This window comes from Daphnia carinata, chromosome 3, assembly GCF_022539665.2.
Source record: "Daphnia carinata strain CSIRO-1 chromosome 3, CSIRO_AGI_Dcar_HiC_V3, whole genome shotgun sequence".
Lineage (NCBI taxonomy): Eukaryota > Metazoa > Arthropoda > Branchiopoda > Diplostraca > Daphniidae > Daphnia > Daphnia carinata.
In genome coordinates, this window is record NC_081333.1 from 9,045,359 (window position 1) to 9,062,848 (window position 17,490).

The 17,490-nt window shown below is 40.1% G+C and overlaps 4 protein-coding genes across 8 annotated transcripts; 2 read left to right on the forward strand and 2 right to left on the reverse strand.

The window, feature by feature from the left end:
* The first annotated feature begins 31 nt into the window (after positions 1 to 31).
* On the forward strand, positions 32 to 4,793 carry LOC130685528 (protein singed-like). 2 transcript variants are annotated; one of them, XM_057508838.2, is made up of 10 exons: positions 32 to 190; positions 903 to 1,083; positions 1,163 to 1,282; positions 1,382 to 1,560; positions 1,695 to 2,013; positions 2,431 to 2,551; positions 3,465 to 3,621; positions 3,688 to 3,849; positions 3,921 to 4,057; positions 4,133 to 4,793. In XM_057508838.2, the coding sequence occupies exons 2-10, from the start codon at positions 955 to 957 to the stop codon at positions 4,333 to 4,335; spliced, it is 1,527 nt and encodes a 508-aa protein (XP_057364821.1). In that variant the 5' UTR covers positions 32 to 190; positions 903 to 954; the 3' UTR covers positions 4,336 to 4,793. The 2 variants fall into 2 exon arrangements, with proteins under 2 accessions (XP_057364821.1, XP_057364820.1); XM_057508837.2 differs by having other exon boundaries at positions 38 to 190; positions 900 to 1,083.
* A 319-nt stretch (positions 4,794 to 5,112) lies between these two features.
* Positions 5,113 to 7,398, reverse strand: LOC130685547 (putative RNA-binding protein Luc7-like 1). 2 transcript variants are annotated; one of them, XM_057508858.2, is made up of 7 exons: positions 7,162 to 7,398; positions 6,999 to 7,093; positions 6,189 to 6,287; positions 5,985 to 6,104; positions 5,823 to 5,921; positions 5,548 to 5,760; positions 5,113 to 5,488 (listed from the first exon to the last, which is right to left on the reverse strand). In XM_057508858.2, exons 1-7 carry the CDS (start codon positions 7,220 to 7,222, stop codon positions 5,198 to 5,200), a joined length of 978 nt encoding a protein of 325 aa, XP_057364841.1. In that variant the 5' UTR covers positions 7,223 to 7,398; the 3' UTR covers positions 5,113 to 5,197. The 2 variants fall into 2 exon arrangements, with proteins under 2 accessions (XP_057364841.1, XP_059350721.1); XM_059494738.1 differs by having other exon boundaries at positions 6,189 to 6,684; positions 7,162 to 7,208.
* A 149-nt stretch (positions 7,399 to 7,547) lies between these two features.
* LOC130685513 (cytosolic carboxypeptidase 4-like) lies at positions 7,548 to 16,293 on the forward strand. Of its 3 annotated transcripts, XM_057508815.2 has the most exons (18): positions 7,548 to 7,854; positions 7,944 to 8,020; positions 8,638 to 8,719; positions 8,794 to 8,937; positions 9,138 to 9,296; positions 9,386 to 9,595; positions 9,694 to 10,087; positions 10,152 to 10,371; positions 10,432 to 10,594; positions 10,710 to 10,854; positions 10,923 to 10,995; positions 11,067 to 11,198; positions 11,329 to 11,492; positions 14,563 to 14,616; positions 14,711 to 14,744; positions 14,828 to 15,046; positions 15,544 to 15,720; positions 16,062 to 16,293. In XM_057508815.2, the coding sequence occupies exons 1-18, from the start codon at positions 7,734 to 7,736 to the stop codon at positions 16,137 to 16,139; spliced, it is 2,646 nt and encodes an 881-aa protein (XP_057364798.1). In that variant the 5' UTR covers positions 7,548 to 7,733; the 3' UTR covers positions 16,140 to 16,293. The 3 variants fall into 3 exon arrangements, with proteins under 3 accessions (XP_057364798.1, XP_057364799.1, XP_057364800.1); XM_057508816.2 differs by lacking the exon at positions 8,794 to 8,937 and having other exon boundaries at positions 7,549 to 7,854; XM_057508817.2 differs by lacking the exons at positions 7,944 to 8,020; positions 8,638 to 8,719; positions 8,794 to 8,937 and having other exon boundaries at positions 7,549 to 7,854.
* Positions 11,688 to 13,627, reverse strand: LOC130685559 (uncharacterized). The gene is made up of 5 exons (XM_057508874.1): positions 13,468 to 13,627; positions 12,866 to 12,965; positions 12,708 to 12,790; positions 12,409 to 12,535; positions 11,688 to 12,066 (listed from the first exon to the last, which is right to left on the reverse strand). Exons 1-5 carry the CDS (start codon positions 13,520 to 13,522, stop codon positions 11,898 to 11,900), a joined length of 534 nt encoding a protein of 177 aa, XP_057364857.1. The 5' UTR covers positions 13,523 to 13,627; the 3' UTR covers positions 11,688 to 11,897.
* Positions 16,294 to 17,490: the final 1,197 nt, after the last annotated feature.

A 17,490-nucleotide genomic window follows, 5' to 3' on the forward strand; every position in this document is an offset into this window, starting at 1 on the left:
TCGGCTCTAGTGGTAGTGTTTCGGCGAGGTTATCAACTCCATTTTAAAATTTTTTTTCTCTCGTTCCAAAACTTAGCGGGTTTTCAGTGTCTTCTTTCTCTATCATCGTGTGTGCGTGTGCCAGTGCAGTGTGTCAAACTCGTCATTCTGATTTATTCAAATTTTGGTCTACTTAAGACGTCTCACAAAGGTAATCATAACGGGATTTTTCCTGAGAGAACAAGATCGAGTCCGGTTGCTTTCAATGTTTTTGCAACGTGCACAGAAATCGATACGTATGTGTGTGATGAGGTCTTTCTTTTTGCACGCAACCTCATGGCTACCCATGCACGTGTTATTACTACTGATTCTATACCCTCCTCCCGATACTGTCCTATTCAACACAATCGTGACCCCTCAGACTGAGAAACCCAAGTTTATGAGAAATTCGGATTGACATCTTGTATATCACATGTAACAAGATACTGCCCCCAGCCACTGGAACTTTTCTCGCATGTACGCTAAAAAAAAATGTGGTTTTAGTTCTAAAGAACAACACATGGTGGGTGTATTTTCTCGTGTCTTATTTTGTAACCCTTCTTATTCTTATCAGAATGAGGTTTGATAACAGAAGGCTTTGCGATATGCTGAGAAAACGGATGTTAGATGCGGTTAGTTGGTCTTAAACAATTTGGTATCAAGTAAAAAAAAAATGGATATTTAAAGTTCTAAGCAGTGAGGGTGAAATAACAGCTGCAAACACGTGAACCCTCGGGCTCGGTTTTTTAAGAGCGAGAGAAAAAAGAAAAAAAAGGCCAGGGTGACTGGTTAGAATTATGGGTCTGGCGAACATGTGGTGTCGACAAAGGCTCATTACAACATGCGTCATTCTTATCCTTTTATTATTCTTTTTGTTGTAGCAGTGTGAATTTTAGGACTAAATCCAATCTAGCCAAAGGAAAATCCGAAAAAAAAATGACGGGTCAGAACGGCCATTCATCCAATGGGGATGCGAACATCAGTGAGAAACCTTTGACAACGTGGATTGTCGGCCTTGTCAATTCTCGTTTGAAATACCTGACAGCGGAAACTTTTGGATTTAAAGTAAGACAAGATAACATTAAGCTGGTTAAGTAGCTTTGCAGTTTGCGTAATGAACCCGTACGACTCGTTTATTTTCTAGGTGAACGCCAACGGCTTGACACTGAAGAAGAAGCAGCTGTGGACTCTGGAAGCCTTCGGCGACAACACCGACGCCGTCTGCTTACGATCGCATCTGGACAAGTACCTCTCCGTCGACCAGGTGATTGTCCTCTATTTTTCTTTTTCCCCGACCAACCGTCACCTGTTCGACCGGTTTTTCTCTAATATTGTTCTGTGAACTCTCTCCCTTTCTACGCAGTTCGGCAATGTAACTTGCGATGCCGAAGAAAAGGACAACGGAGCGCGTTTCGAGATCTTCGTACCCGAATCGGCTGCCGGCAAGTGGGCCTTAAAGCACCCGGAACGCGGATATTTCCTGGGCGCCTCCGCTGACAAGCTGGTCTGCTCGGCCAAGACCCCTACCGAGAACGAACTATGGTAATGATTGTAGTCAATAACAAATAATACTCTACGTGTTATAATGATGGCATTAACTCAATAATGGTTATGACTTTATGAACCGCACCTGGCATGTAGACGTCACTGATTTGAAACATTTAAATCTTTAATAGGTTTGTTCACTTGGCTGCACGACCTCAAGTCAACTTGCGTTCAATGGGTCGACGTCGATTCGCACATTTGAGCGATCAAGGCGACGAGATCCACGTCGACGCCAACATTCCATGGGGTTCGACGACGCTCTTTACGCTCGAATTCCGCGACGACTCGCGCCTCTATGCCATCCACACGGCCAACAACCGTTACTTATCGCGCGACGGCCGACTGCTGGAGCAGTGCAACGCAACTTGCCTCTTTTCTCTTGAATACCACGCCGGAGCTTTGGCTCTACGCGATACCCAGGGACTTTACTTGGCCCCTCTCGGATCCAAGGTTTGTGCTTCCCTTCACATCTGTATTTCAGCGTTATCGATTTTTTGTCCCGTTTCACCCTACGTTTTGCCGAGTCGTCCTCCCCCATCATTTTACAAGATTGGAAAGCAGTGGTGAGAAAGAAGAGGATTGTGCCTGTGGTGGGCTCATGTTATGCTCTACTCGGTTAAAAGGTTGATCGGTTTTGTCGGTCAAGAAAGAAGATAGTCTCAATAGGTGGCTGTTGCATTGTTTACCATGGATTGTTTACAAAATAATGGGATTTTAAGACTGGGAAATGAAATCAGGACGAATAGTTAGGCACGATCGGTTTTCTTAATGTAGTGTAGATAATAGATGATGTCAACTATTCATAAGGAAAAGGGCAAGTGTTTCATGGTGTTCTTTCTTATTTTGTTTCTCATATTGTTTTGACAGGCCGTCTTGCGGACGCGTTCGACTTCGGTGACCAAGGACGAGCTGTTCACGCTCGAAGACTCGCTGGCCCAAGCAGTCTTTGTCGCCATGATGAATAGCCGTTATGTCTCCGTCAAACAAGGTAAATAAATTTCGGAAATGCACTTCATTCCTCGCATTTGATTGCTGTAAACATTTTTAAAGCGACTTGTCTAGAATGCGAGAAATAGAAATAGAAGACACGAGGGGGTGGTCGTGGGGGAGCAATAGGAATACCAGACCGTACCTTATTTTTAAAAGAAAAATGTCTGTTTCTTTTGACTTGGTTCATACGGCCATAACCATTAACCGGGTTCAAGAGGCCGTCTTTCAAGAGCTAGTCGCACTCAAGCTTTTTTTCTTTTCCCTAGACTAATCAATAGGGCGTCTGACGGACGTGCACGTGTTGGCAAATGGCGACTGACAGATGCAAGAAGGTAAAGACATTATTTCGGATCGATTTTCGAGGCTTCCGCGTTTCGTATTGATCCATTTCGTCCTCCCCCTCTGAACCACGTTTTTCCTCTTTTCCCCCTCCAAGTGTTTCCCTCAACAACAGCCAGAGGCCATCTTACTCTCCCCCCAACTGAAAATTTAGTTTTTAGCGTCGTCTCGCTTCTGAAACATACTTCGAATTTCTCTGACTAGTTATTTAATATAATACTGTTTACGGAATTCACATGGTTCCATTCGTACCATGAGACGACTGTACTCCAATGATACAAGTCGGATTAATGGCCGTGTGAAAGCGTCTGGCGTGACTGTATTTTTCTGCTGGGAGAAGAAGACGAACGTTATTGTGGCTAGTATTTTTTTTTTTCGAACTGTTAAGATAGGGAAAGAAATAGGAGCACGGAAAAGAAAAAATCCGACCACAATACGTGACTGGATTAGGTTTTTTTTTCGAGTGCATTTGGCGGTCGCGGAGGATTGCCACGTTGTTTGTGTTACACACCACCCCGTTCCGCATGCGGCTGGACATTACCGTAATTGAAATATATTTGAAAAATCTGTAGGTGTTGATGTCACGGCCAACCAGGACGAAATCTCGGACCATGAAACTTTTCAACTCGAGTACGATGTTTCGACTGGACGCTGGTACATTCGAACGATGGGTGACCGCTACTGGACTTTGGAGACGGCTGGGGGCATCCAAGCGTCTTCCTCGAAAAAGTAATGTTGCGACTGTTCGTGTAGTGTTTGTGGCTAACCAGGGTATCTAATAGTTGTTCTTGTTAGGAGTTCAAACGCCCTATTCCAAATGGATTGGCAAGAGGACGGCTCGATTGGTTTCCGTGCCAACAATGGTAAATTTGTCGGAACCAAAAAGTCTGGACATCTGTTTGCCAACGCTGATTCAATCGATGAGTCAAGCAAATTCTTCTTTTACTTGATCAACAGGTATATTTAGTAATTATTCACAAATGTTATTGACCTAGATGGCTGACAAATTGCTACTGCACTTCTTCTAGACCTATGCTGGTATTGAAATCCGAGCAGGGATTTGTTGGCTACAAGAGTGGCTCAAATTGCAAATTAGAATGTAACAAAGCTAACTATGAAGCCATCCAAGTGGAACGTGGGCCACTGGGTCTAGTCTTCTTCAAAGGTATTAAAAATAATTTTTGGAACTGTCATTCTGGTGACGGCTATTCATTCTTTCTTGTGTAACAAAAAAAAATAGGTCAGAGCGGTCGTTATTGGCAAGTAGGCTCTGATGGAATCACAGCTGACGGTGACACCCCCGAGGGTTTTTATCTGGAACTACGCGAGCCTTCCAAACTGTGTATCAAGAGTGGCGACGGTGCGTACCTAATGGCTGACAAGAACGGCGTTTTCACAGCCGGAAGTCGCGATTCTGAGATGGCCACTCGCTGGGAATTTTAACACGCACATCTTTCTTGATTTCTCTTTTGGCCTATTTGTCTTTTTTTTTTTATTTTTTTTTTTATTTTGCTGTTTTATTTTGTAGTTTTTTGTCGCTTATTTTCGTTACACATTTTCCCGTGAAGTTGGTAACACCGTTTAACAGAACACATTTACAATCGCCGCTTTTTAATTACTTGCCATCTTTACCGGCTTGAAAAGAGGATTTAAAGAGATTCGCTTCAGTAATTGTGTGTAGGCACCTTGGAGCTATTCGGATTACTGCTTTTCATTCATGCGTCAGTAATCGGAACGCCCAAAAGTTTCTTAGAGGGAAGTATGCTGCTTATTGCCATGTACTCTGTGGGAATCAAATTTTTTTAAATCTTAAATTATTTCCGTTTATTTCTCGTTGTTTATATGTTCAATTTCCAGCAATTCTAATGTACTCGCTTCCACTATACATACATACTACCATGCGCCAAAAGACAATGCTGCAAAAGAAAGGTAACAATGTTACAAGAAGTTTATCTCATAAAGTGTGATGTTTGTTTTTGCGCAGAGGAGTATGTTATGTTTTTTGGAGTGAGTGTAGTACTTCCTAACCAATCCTCACTTCCAATAAGCTGATACTTTTCGATTTAAGAAGCTAATGTAATTTATATTTTATAATTGGTCGTGTGTATTGGAAGTCACTTTTGGTATATTACACGAACATCTATACAACGAAGCCAATGTACTGAAAAGTGGGTTTTACAGCTGTTTATATATTGTTTTACCAACTAACACAAAGATCTTAAATTTCAGGTGTATTACTTCAAAAAACAAAGGATGGACAATGGGCGGGACTTCATGATTTCAAAACACATGATTGCTTTTGATTTTAATAATTTTCTGGATGAATCCCCGAATCTCGTGAGGAAGACCGTTGGCGATGGTTGCGTGAGGCCGGAGAACGAGGACGGTTCCTACCATCATTGCGTCTGTCACGGGGTCGTTCCGGTGACCTATCGCGTGAACGACGCCTCTCTCTCCGTCGGTCTCTTTCCCTTTCTCTTTCGCGTTCTCTTTCACGATCTTCTCTCTCACGCTCACGCTGGCGTTCCCTCTGTTTCTCTCTGTCTTCAGTTACAGGCTGAACGTGACGTTGACGGCGTCTCTCTTCCACTTTTACCTAGTTACATTCATCTTGAACATATTTCACGATCAACGGAATAGTTATTAGGAAACTACCTGAAGTTCGGCCAACTTCTCACGGATTTTAATAAAGCCGAGATGAAGCTTGCCACCAAAGTGATCTGCCAGACGACGGTCGTTGTCATGGATGCCAAGATAGGCCGAACAAACTTCGCAGACACGTAGTTTCTGTTGCTGATAGGAAGAGGCTGGCATAGCATTCCGGTATTCTTGCTCAGCTGCGGCCTTCTTCTTCCGAAACTCCTCGACCTTCGATGGATTAAGATAAAACTCGTCCAGAAAAAAGAAACGAAAGTAGCCGTAAACTATACCTCTTCCATCATTTTCATCGATTCATCAACAAATCCTTCCGCACCCAACTGCTCCGCCTTCGCCAATTTCTGACCAATCTGTTCTGCTAAAAGATGAACCTAAGTGCCAAAAGTTACGTTATCAGTTTCTGCAAAGGGTTCCGTAGAGGATGTGAGAAAAACCTTTTGCGCTTTGGCGGCCACTTCAGCCGACAATTCTTCTTGGGTCTCAGCCAATCGCTTTTTGGCTGCTTCCGTCTTCCGGTCACATTCACCGACAAATGTGGTCAAATGATCCATCGCCTTTACAAGAAAATCAATTTTCAGTACATCACAATGAAGCAGTATGATGAAAAGAAACAAGAATTGAAAACAATTTTATCTTACATCAACTTGATAGCCGTAGTCCTTGGATTCGCTGGCTTTTTCGTAGTCCGCTCGAAGAGCTAAATCGTGGATGTTGGCGCATTCTCCGATATCCATCCGCTAAGAATCGTAAGGTAGAAAATACGAATAGAGACCACGAATTCACGAAGTTGGTTGACGACAGAAATGTGTCAACCAGGCAACAAAAAAGATAGCCGTTGTAAATGAAGAGGAGTCGTGGTTTCACACTTACCCAACAGCCCTTTCTCACTGTGTTGGCTCAGCATGGACACTGTAGCCATACTTTGTTGATTAACCAACAGTGTACTTTGTTTACTAGGGACAGGAATTCTAGCCACTGCTTTTTTGTTGATTAAAAGTAGCTGTTGGATTGTTCTTAAAAGGTACAAAGGAGGTTGGCAACGCACCACTGCCATTAAGTCTTACTTACGGCCACTTGAGGTGTAATGTGGTACTGAGAAAGCGTAGAGTAATCTGTTGCCCCATTATAACATCACTGCACCACGCAAAAACATAGAAATATCAGTTAAGAAGTCAGGTCCCCTGGTTTAATGGACCCCTGTGTCTCGAGAAACTAACTCACTGATCTTGCTTCAACAATGAAGTTCAGAGTAGGAACAACAACTGAGAATAGGAACTACTGTACCTCATTTCAGTTATTTGATACACAAATTTGCAAAGCAAGATCAGAGAGGAGTTTACTTTTCAGGCACAATATTTACAAGCAATACAACCAAGGAGTTGTTTTTTTTTCTTTCTCAAAATAGTGGGTTTTAGGGTTCTAGAGACATTATCTCATTAAATACTTACAGTTGAGGCCAAGATTTCATGAGGGCAGCATCCCAGCAAAAAACTCTTGCAGACCTTAGGATCGGTGAACTTGACGTTGTATCGAGAACTCTCGCCTATTTAATTAAAAACATGGGTAAATTGAAAAACGAAATCTTGTTTTAAAACGTTTACTGTTAGTTACCATCCCTCGTCGTTCCCATTAATTGGTCTAACATAGCTCTCATCTGGTCTTTGGCAGACATTCTGCTTTAAGATATTTTGACTGGTCGATATTTTTAAAGTTATAAAGTAAACACTGTTTGTAGTCCAACTATTAAAAGTAGAAATCAAACTGAATAATGCACAATGCGCAAACTATATGCCCTGACAACTACAGACCCTCAGGCGACGCTACAGTATTTTCTTGTTTCTAAACAGTATCAGCTAACAGCAGTTCAACGCTGTCAAGTGGTAAGAAAAGCTTCTTCTTGCTCGCATATTACGGAAATACAAATTCACGCATCACGTGACCGTTTTATTATCCTATCAGGTATGCATTTTTATCAATAGGTGGCTTGGGTTTTGGCTCTCATTTCTGACTGTTTTTCTTTCTGAAAAGAACATCGGTTTTTTCGAGTTCGCCAGGACGTGGTTATCTGTGAAAGTCTCTCTTGAGTTCCTGACGGTTGAATAATATTTACTGGACAGGCTGAGATCCAGTCTGTAACTTTATATTGCTCTGTAAAGGCGATATACTCTGAGGAACCGAATGTGATGGTGGAAGAAGATTTTGAGCAAATCCTTCGTGAATGGAATTCGATTGCGGAAAACATACCTGGAGAGACTTTTGCAACGTTGATTAGTCGAACCAAGAATATTCTTAGCTGCTTTCAAGGTTAGTCAATCCATCACAAGTCGTAAATGGTTCTGTGAGTCGTATGGACAGGTTTCTAAATTAACAAGTGGGTATGTGTGGTTTTGTAGATGCAAAGGGGTTGCGGCAGTTCGTAGAAAGGCTATATAATTCGATAGCTTTCCCAGGGTTGGCGAATCTTCTCAAGGTATGGCAGTTTCAATTTGTTTATCATATGCAATTTCAAGAATAAGCTCTTCTATATGTAACGAAAAATAAGAATTTTGGTCTTCCTCATACACACGTAATAGAGAAAACCGTACGTGGGAGCCAAAGAGGCCAGGCAAATAGCCAAAAAAAATGTAGTTCATTTCCTTCCGCCAGGAGGCAGGTGTTTTTCGACACCGAACCAGCCACGGTTTAATTTGCCGATATTTTAAAAGACATCAAGCTATAGTGTATGACATCACAGTGGACTTGTTTCAATGTTAAAAAACAGATTAGTATCACATAAAATACTTTTTTTTTGCCGACTTACTGATTGGCTTATTATTGTTTGTCATCAACTTTAGCTTCAGTCGCTGCAATTACAAATGCATGAGTATGGCCTGTCGAATCTAACTATTCATTTAAAGCACGATCCACTGAGATATCGTATCTTTTGCTGTAGCAGTGCTCTTCCGAACAATTTCCATGATTTATTTTTTTTTAAATCATAATTTTAATTTCTTTTAGAGTTTTCTGCCGTTTAGCGATAAATACCATTAGCCAAACTACTTCCTAACGTAGCACAATAAATATTTCATCCTTTATACCCTTTGACAGATAACAAGGAATAATCAAATTCGGGGTGATATATTATATATTATCCAAGCAATTTTTGAAGTTCTTTTGGCAACTAAAAAAGGTATGTACCAACAACATGTATTTCATATAAATACATAAAATGCAAATAATAAACAAATAACATTTGAAATGTAGATACGCCATTTTTGAGTGTGGTGAGCCCTACGTTACTACTATTATGGCCTATACTAATCGAATTGGCATTCGAATTTGGGTTTTCCGTACTAACAGAACACCGCTTTTTAGCTTTGGACATTCTAAATCACATTTTTAAAAATAGTAAGAATTATATAAATCCTTGAACATTAGTGTCATGCGTATATCTTTCGTTGCAGGTCTGCCAACATTTCTGTAACAGCGCACATAGATTTTTGAAACTCGGATAAACTAAAAAAAAAAAAATTATATGATAACAGACGAGAAGGTGGTTTGAAGTATTTTTTGTTACCATTCTCAAGTTTTTTTTTATGCCTTGGCAGAGACAAATGCATTGACTGTTTGCCAACGCCAAACGGTCGAAGCAAACCAGCTAGTCCTCGACGTTCTAAAGTTGCTCGAGTCAAAGAGTGGTAACCGAAAGCTGACACTGAAACAGCACAAATGCGCTGCGTCCATTTTATCGAGCATTTCCCGGCACAGTAATCCCGATTTCATTTTTATTTTTGTAACTGAGATTCTTCTTTCGATTAAAGCGTAAGATATCGTTGGCGTTGTTTTGATATTTCAGAAGAAGGACGCCAACTAATTATCGAAGCCAAAGTCGTAGAACGCTTGCACGCTTTCTTGCTTATGATTCAAAATGAAAAAAATCGCGACACCATCATCTACAAAATTGGGCAGACTATTCTTAGATGTGGTCCACTTCATGATCTACTTGTAACAGGATGCAAATACTCTGCTCTCAGCTACTCGCCTTTTGGATCTTCCGCATTGTCAGGTTCAATACTAATATGCCATACTGTTTTTTCTCTCACCTGTCGCTGATGCACCTGGGCGAAATTTGTTCTGAATAATCTTGACAATTCTTAAAATTAGGCGATACCGCGTCCTCGGATTCGAGTGAAGAAAGCGAAGAAGAGGAAGAGACAGGAAAAAGTTCTCTTCCAGATTCTCGTACGTGTTCGTTCACCAATGGCACAAAAAAGAAGTCAAAGAAATGCCATCCACCACTGAATCCATACCGAAGTGCTGAAGAGCTGGAACAATATCGGCAGCATTTCGATTCCACTGAGCAAGACAACGAAGATGAGCTAACAAATGCGTCTCAATCGATAGGGTCAGGTTGGACCCGCCAGCAAATTTATGAATATTTTGCTCGTCGAACCAAATCCATCCATGGTTTTCGTCTTATTCCGTGTCCGGATTGGATTAATGCGGTTGGAAACATAGCTGAAGAGCCCTTCTTCATAAAAGATCGCACTGTGTGCAGGTATTCAAATAACGCCATTAAAAATAAATTTCCATTGTCAATAACGGAGAATATGTCGTTTTAGGAGTAAATTATTCAAGTCATTAAACTTGGTTTTAAATCCAAATTCGTATCGGCCGGTAGTCGTTTACGACCTTGACGCTCAGTTGTTGGAAGCCGAGCAAACACGCTCAATCCGCATGGAAGATATTGAAACGATATCAAAACATCACATAGGCAAACCCGATGTACCGCTGGAATTTGAATCGCGCTTTGAAAGTGGCAACCTCCGTCGTGCTATGCGGGTATGAGAGAGATCTTTGTTCAATTTTGACGAAATTCATCAGCCCTAATATCCCTAACAGGTTGGAAAACAGGAGTATGATCTGATATTGAATTCTGACGTGAATTCATGTGGACGTCAACAGTGGTTCTACTTTCGAATTTCTGGTGAAGGTGTATGTCCATCCAACACGTACACTTTCAATATTATAAATTTGGAGAAACAACGAACACTGTTTAATCAAGGTCTCGTTGCTAATCTTCACAGAACATTTACCGTTCTATCCATATTATATTTGTTTGCGTGAGGATGAACAAATATTTCCCTTTGTTTACGATCCATATTCGACGTTGGACTCAGGCATGCAACCCGTGATATTCTCTGTGAAGCGTTACTTGGCGTCCGGCTATCCACTTTGGGAGCGCAGTGGCACGTCTATATGTTATTATCGCAACGGCTTCCGACAAACTGTTGCCGATCAGTCTTATTGGAGCCTTTCATTCACGTAGACTTTGTTTATTGTCCATCTATTAACTCCATCAGTACGGTGTCATTTTAACATTATGTTTACAGCCTTCGGTTCCCATACGATAACGACGTCGTATATATTGCCTATCACTATCCGTATACCTACAGTCAACTAATGGTAAGCAAAATATTTCTGCCGTAAAACTGACGATTAACACACGATACAAATATCTTATTTGTTCTTTCCAGACAGATACCGTTACATGGCAAAGAAGCATTTTTCCCCTTAAAGACGATCGTTTACGCGTGACTACTCTTTGTCGCTCTCCCTGTGGGAACCTTGTTCCTTTGTTACTCATTGACTACAAAGGAGATGCAAAGGTATAGGCACTACACTTGATCCGAATGCTTTGTTACCAACACGTATGCTAACCTACATCTTTTAACTGTCCCCCTCCGTGTGATTTTATGTTCAATGATTGCGATGACTTGCGGATGCTTATGGGGCTAGTCCTCTTGCGTTTTTATGTCTCGAGTCCATCCTGGCGAATCGAACTCCTCGTGGGTAATGAGAGGCCTCATCATCACAGCTCTGCAGAATGTGGTTGACTCCAAGCAAGCGCATCCTCTTGTGATCCTGCCGATGTTGAATGTCGACGGGACGGTGCATGGATGGTACGTTCCAAATCTTTTCCATTAACTAATGCTAAGTTAGTTCACCCACTGCTTATTTACACACGCACGTAACGGCTAATGGGTCAAACGCTTGGTGCAAGAATACCTTGTTATTCAGTCGCCTGTTTTTAGTAGCCATTGTTTTGCATAGCGGAAGCCTAAAGAGTTGAAAACAACCTAGTATCGAGGCCAACGTTTAAGTTATATTAAAAATGTATTGAAGCAAGTTAACCAACCATTTCAAAGAGACATAAATTAAAGAACCAATGGCCCAGTAAGGTAAAATTCGGTGAGCGTACGTTAGGTTAAGTAATTCAAAGCCATACGACGATGATGATGCATAAAGTTTTCTCCCTTCTTATTTCACACTTTGATGAATTTTTACGCTAAGGAGCACTGCAAGCTTTATCGAGCTGTGTGTCCCGTAGGCGTCGTAGATAACGCCGCGAAGGGGTTGAAATTGTAGAAGTAACAGCGCGTTTGCTCACAAATGAAATGGTTATTCTGGGCACAGTTCTCGGCTCGCCAAGTTTGCGTTTGGTCGGTTACCAATAGACAGTTGGAGTCGGTTGATCTAAATGCAGCGTACGAAACAAAAGAAAAATGAAAGATGACATTGCAGAACTACGTAAATAAAGTAACAGTCACTTGAGAAAAAAACGATGCGTTTCAAGGCACAGCGAGAATTCATAGAAAAGGAGTTAATGACCGATAAAAGATATAGGAAAAAATTTTATCCGCTTTGTTTAAATTCCCCAGTGAATGTATCAGCGACTAACTGCAAGTTATTTAGCAAGTCCGCGTTAGAATGCCCCTTTTTCCTGCTGGCTTTTTATTCGGGGAGTTTAATGTTTTTGTTGGGAACAGCGCGTGTAATCAATACGAAAAAGGAATAAAGCGGCTGAATTAAACCCACCGACTAGGTTCCAGTCCGTTGGGCCAGTAGTTAAAAGTGCCGTTAAATGGGGAGCCGTTACTCAGCCAGAGCCAAGTGCTAGTCCCCAGTGTATTTCCAGACGTCCAAAAATCCGCCGCAGATGACCCTAAATGCATAATTTAGCCGTTTTAATCAATATCTTCAAAGCCGAAAGCCATTTAAACTGCGATATATACGTAGACACGATGCAAAATGTCGAAAAACTTGGAAAAACAATCGTCTCAATTTTGTCGTTGAACAAAATTAATTTAATTCTTGAGAGAAGCCGACATTTTTACCTGGGCGAAGATAATCGGCTAATTGCTGGGCCTCCTCGGCAGATTCCAAGCTTATAAGCTCCATCGCAATTGTTCGACAGTATCTTGAGGGAGAAAAGGTTTTTTTTTAATGTTACGTGGCGAATTAAAACAAACTTGTTTTCCAATGTCAATCTTACTGGTAAGCCAAATGAAAATTAAGACGGGGGGCGTAAGGGTTTTGCCAAGAGATGAAATATCTGTTGTCGCCGATTTTCGCAGTGGAAATACGTTGACCCGCTACCAAGAAAACAAAAGAAAAACCTGTTTAGCGCTTCAAGTGTAGTTGTTCGTGTGAACTATAATTGATAGAACGCAACTGTCATGTGGTAAAAAAAAACTTATTTGAAAAATGTAATTTTTCCCTACAGGTGCATATTTAATTAGTTTTCAGTGCAAGGGTATAATTTTAAAAGTAACAAGTTAAACATTTCGTATTTTTCTCGAGGGGACAACTCTAAGGGGGCTGATTATTCACATTTGTCTGCTTTTCAAGTGTGTCTATGTGAAAAACAGCTCTATGATTAAACCAAAGAATAATTCGAACATTTCCTTGATCTTACAACTCGAAAGCCTTGGCGGTAGTTTTCAAAAATGGAAAATTGAATTCAAAAGAATAATCAGAGTAATTGCTTTTTTATTTGAAAGTTAGAGCAGCATTAAAAAAAAAAAATCTTTGAAAGTGATTTGATTGAATTGATCAGAAGATGAAAGAGTTTCAGAACCAATCGCAAAGACTTACCTGTAATGGCTGCAAAAAAAGACAAGAAAAAGATGCAACATGAAATCCTTGCCATCGTTTTTTGATTGTTGTTGAAGTCCTAGCTCGATAATGGAAACACTACTGTAGATGTGCTTCTTCCCGATCTAAAACGTGAACTGCCTCGTAGTCAGCGCCTTCCTCACATTTTTATATGAAGCGTCCACTTTTATGGTTTTCTCTTCATCGGAAGAATGACTAGTGATTCTGTGGTGCTGATTGGCTCTGGAGTAATACCTAGCCGTGGGGTGTTAACTGTACACATACACAAAAAAATTATTTCAATTTAGCCTTTCAGATGCGCTAGCAAGGTTCAGAAAAAAAAAACAGCTCAATGACTTCCAAAGCAGCAGCTATTAACGCTGACTGCCAGGAAAATTGGGAAAAAAATGAGTGTATTAAAAAGGACGATTGCGGTCGTTTCCTGACTAGCGCTCCTTATAACGTAGCGGGAATGTGCTATTCAAAACGGAAAACCGCGACTGGATTCCGGAAACCGTTCAAAGACCTACAGGATGGAAGCGAATTATGCTTTTCGTCTTGTCAGAGAAGGTTGTGTCTTTCAAGGTATTAGCTAGAAAAAAAAATCAAAATTTTTAAACTGAAGGGACCTCCAGATCTTGTTGTTTGGCAAAGCATATAAGTATGTCCTTAGCAGTAAACAGAATATTTATAAGTTCAAGCGTAACAAAAGCACGTGTAGTTTGGTATTTTTATAATGATGCTTTTCCGTGCTAAAATAAAAACTTAGTATAGGAAATGAACGTTGTACTTGTGTACTATATTGCGTGGCCTTTATATTTTAAAAATCTATATACCTACATTGAATCGCGGACGGCAACCAGTAAAATCGTAAATATTTTTTTATGATTGTGTGCTAAAATTTTGTGTAACAAGCGAATAGGGAAGTGAGTCGTTGCAAAATTTGAAAAAAATTAGATCAAGTACTAGACACAAATTTTTAGATCTTAAACCTTAGGAAGGCCGTCCCCTTAATTTTTTTTTTAATATTTAGTAACGTTGAATAGTTGCGTTACCACATATTGTACAATTCTAAAGTTTTCTTTCATTTTGCAGTAGTCGGACTGAGTTAAGTAACGAGGATCTAAACCGACGTTGGCTAACGCCTGAGTATGTTACTTTTATAGTATTTTCCTTGCACAATGGAAAAAATGATTAATGTTATTTTCTGTTTTCGTTTTCATGTTGTTATCATACAAATCAGCTTGTATCGCCATCCAACCATTTACCACGCCAAGGTATTAATTCATCGCTCAATGTCATACATATATTTTTTTGTTGTTGTTGTCTAGTCGTTAAACGCTTTTTGCATTTTTGGCAGGGTTTACTCGAGTTCATGTGCCGGATCCTTGATGCCAAGCCCGTCGTGCTTTGTGATATGCACGGTCATTCCCGCCGCTTCAATGCTTTTGTCTATGGATGTAAAGCTTCACAGAGTTGGTGTCCGGACGATTGGTCACAGATGAATGGCCAAGGTGACCATTCTGCCATGGAGCAGAAGAACGATGAACGTGACAATGATGTCGCCATCCCCATACCGGTAATTTTTTGTTGCTTCGTTTTGTAAGTGGAGTTAATCTCCTGTAGTATTTTTATTCTTTTGTTTTTATTGCCTAGCTTAGAATCCCCGTTAGAGGTGTAGGGTGTGTTACGAAAAACTTTCGATCCTATTTGTATATGCCTTAAGAGTCCCGTTCGAATTGAAGGTGGGAGAGTTGTGGCTATTCAAATAGGTCACACAGCTCATGGGAAGTAAATAAAACGTCTATCCTTATGGTCAGTGTTTCGGAAAAATTTTTGCAAGTTCTTTTCCCATGAAATTGTGTTGGATGATAGGTTGCAATGTTCAACATGTCCTAGTTGTCTTACTTCATTTGCTAATGTATATATCTTCCCAAAGTGTCGCTAGCACTATTTACGATATCCTTAAAGATTTGTATTTTTGCATGGGTCCGCATTTTTTACCATCTTCCGGAATAACAATGATTTATCTCTCTTTCGTTTTCATGTGTATCTTCGTCGAAAACGATATAATAGCTTTTCGTGCGACTACTGCAATCGGAATTGCCTCTTTTCGATACAGACCAGTGTTCCTTTGAAGTTGAAAAAAATCGTGAAACTACTGCCAGAATCGTGGGATGGCGTCATCTAGGCATCAGCAACATCTACACTTTGGAGTGCAGTCTAGCTGGGTCTAACCAACATCCTCCACAGGTAACTGCATTTCGAAGTAATAACGTAGACCGCTTCATACGATTTATTTTTCACCTTTTCTGCACAACGATTTGGGACATCCCCTAGTCCCGAGAATACTGATTTCAAGTTATTCTTCATAAAAGAAATTTTTTTTTACGGAAACCAAAAAGGACTGTAGGAAATGTAGTTTCGTAGTAAGTTCGTTTTCCAGTAGCATTCAGTTCTTTATTCGTCGTAGAACGATAGCGACTTACGCGAAAACAAAGACGACCTGTATCACTAGAAATTAAGGATGTAGTGCCTAAATCATAACTTCAAAAAGGATGTACCTATGACTACTGATTGTTGTTTTTTCACAGGGTCCCAAGCACTTCAGCACAACCAGCTACCTACAAATCGGGCAAGCACTTATGAAAGTTACTAGCATAATAGATTGATAACCAGATAACATTTGTAGCAGGCACATTAGGTGGTATAATGAAACTTCATAAATAGCTGAGGTAAAGACATGTCTTCTAGAACTATTATGTTTATGCCCTTGCCAGAGTTGTAAACAGTCTTGTTTTGTTTGTTATAAATGATTGATTAATGCATTTGTCCTTACAAATCTATTTCCACTGACAATTCATTATAAACATATACCACTGCTGCAGAAGATGAGACTATAATAAATAGGGATAAAAAAGGGAATTGTGTTTGTTTCATTAAGTTGGGCTGATATTTGTCTAATATACAATCAGCCAGATCACTGATGTATATGGTACAGCAATCTTCGGAACAATCCTGTGATGAAAAGCGTTAGGATTCAAAAAGTGAGAAATCAATGTTCATCCATAAGAGAGTGAATCTCTAGAACTGTTTAAAACATATTTTCATCATACACAACAGGAACAACCTTAATAGTTCATCAAATGCAAGATAATAGGTGGGCAATATAGTTTGAAAGTAAATAACATCATGCCAAATGAATATGCAAATTCTTTAAAACAACTGTATCTTTTGATGTTCAATTTTGGTTTCAGCTTGATCCAAAAATTCGGAAGGCTCATTTGGCTTTGTCATTGTTTTTTTTTTTAAATCTGTGGATGCCTCTCATGCACGCGCTCACCTTTATTGTTGTTGTTGTTTTGAATTGTGATAGTACGGCGTAGTCTGCTATGAAAGAGGTTCACTGTTTTAAAATGGTACTTCAAGAAGCCAAATGCTTTTTCTTGAACATGTGCATTACAATTGCTATTTTTTTAATTTAAAAACTCAGTAATCGGAATTTTTTTGTATTATTAAAATTTAGCTATCAAGAATATTTGTTGATATTCCGCCTATCCAAATTTGTTTGGCAACGATGCGTGCATTGCGATATCAATTTTTCGTGCTGCTAGAATAAGGCCTGATCTCCCAAGGTAATTTCCAAAGAAGCCTACGACAAACTCTCGCGGGAACCAGGACTTGCATCAAATTATGGTGGACTAGTTAATTCGTTAGCGACAACGATAGAAATTTCGGCATTATCTCCTGATCCTTCATTTATTTGTGGCTCCATTTACATTGTTTTGGAATGAACATACTAAATGATATATAACAGGTATTCTTATTAAGTATTTCAAACTAACCACGCACGATATCTTTGACATGCACTATAATCGGCAATTCCACGAAACCACAAGTAGTGAGGTTAATCATTATAAGGCAATCGATGTATTCATCTTCGAAAATGTTTTTTCATTGGGCGAGCCTAACGAGTTTATTGTTGGTTATGAATAGGTAACTAAGCAGCAAGTAGGTTGCTCT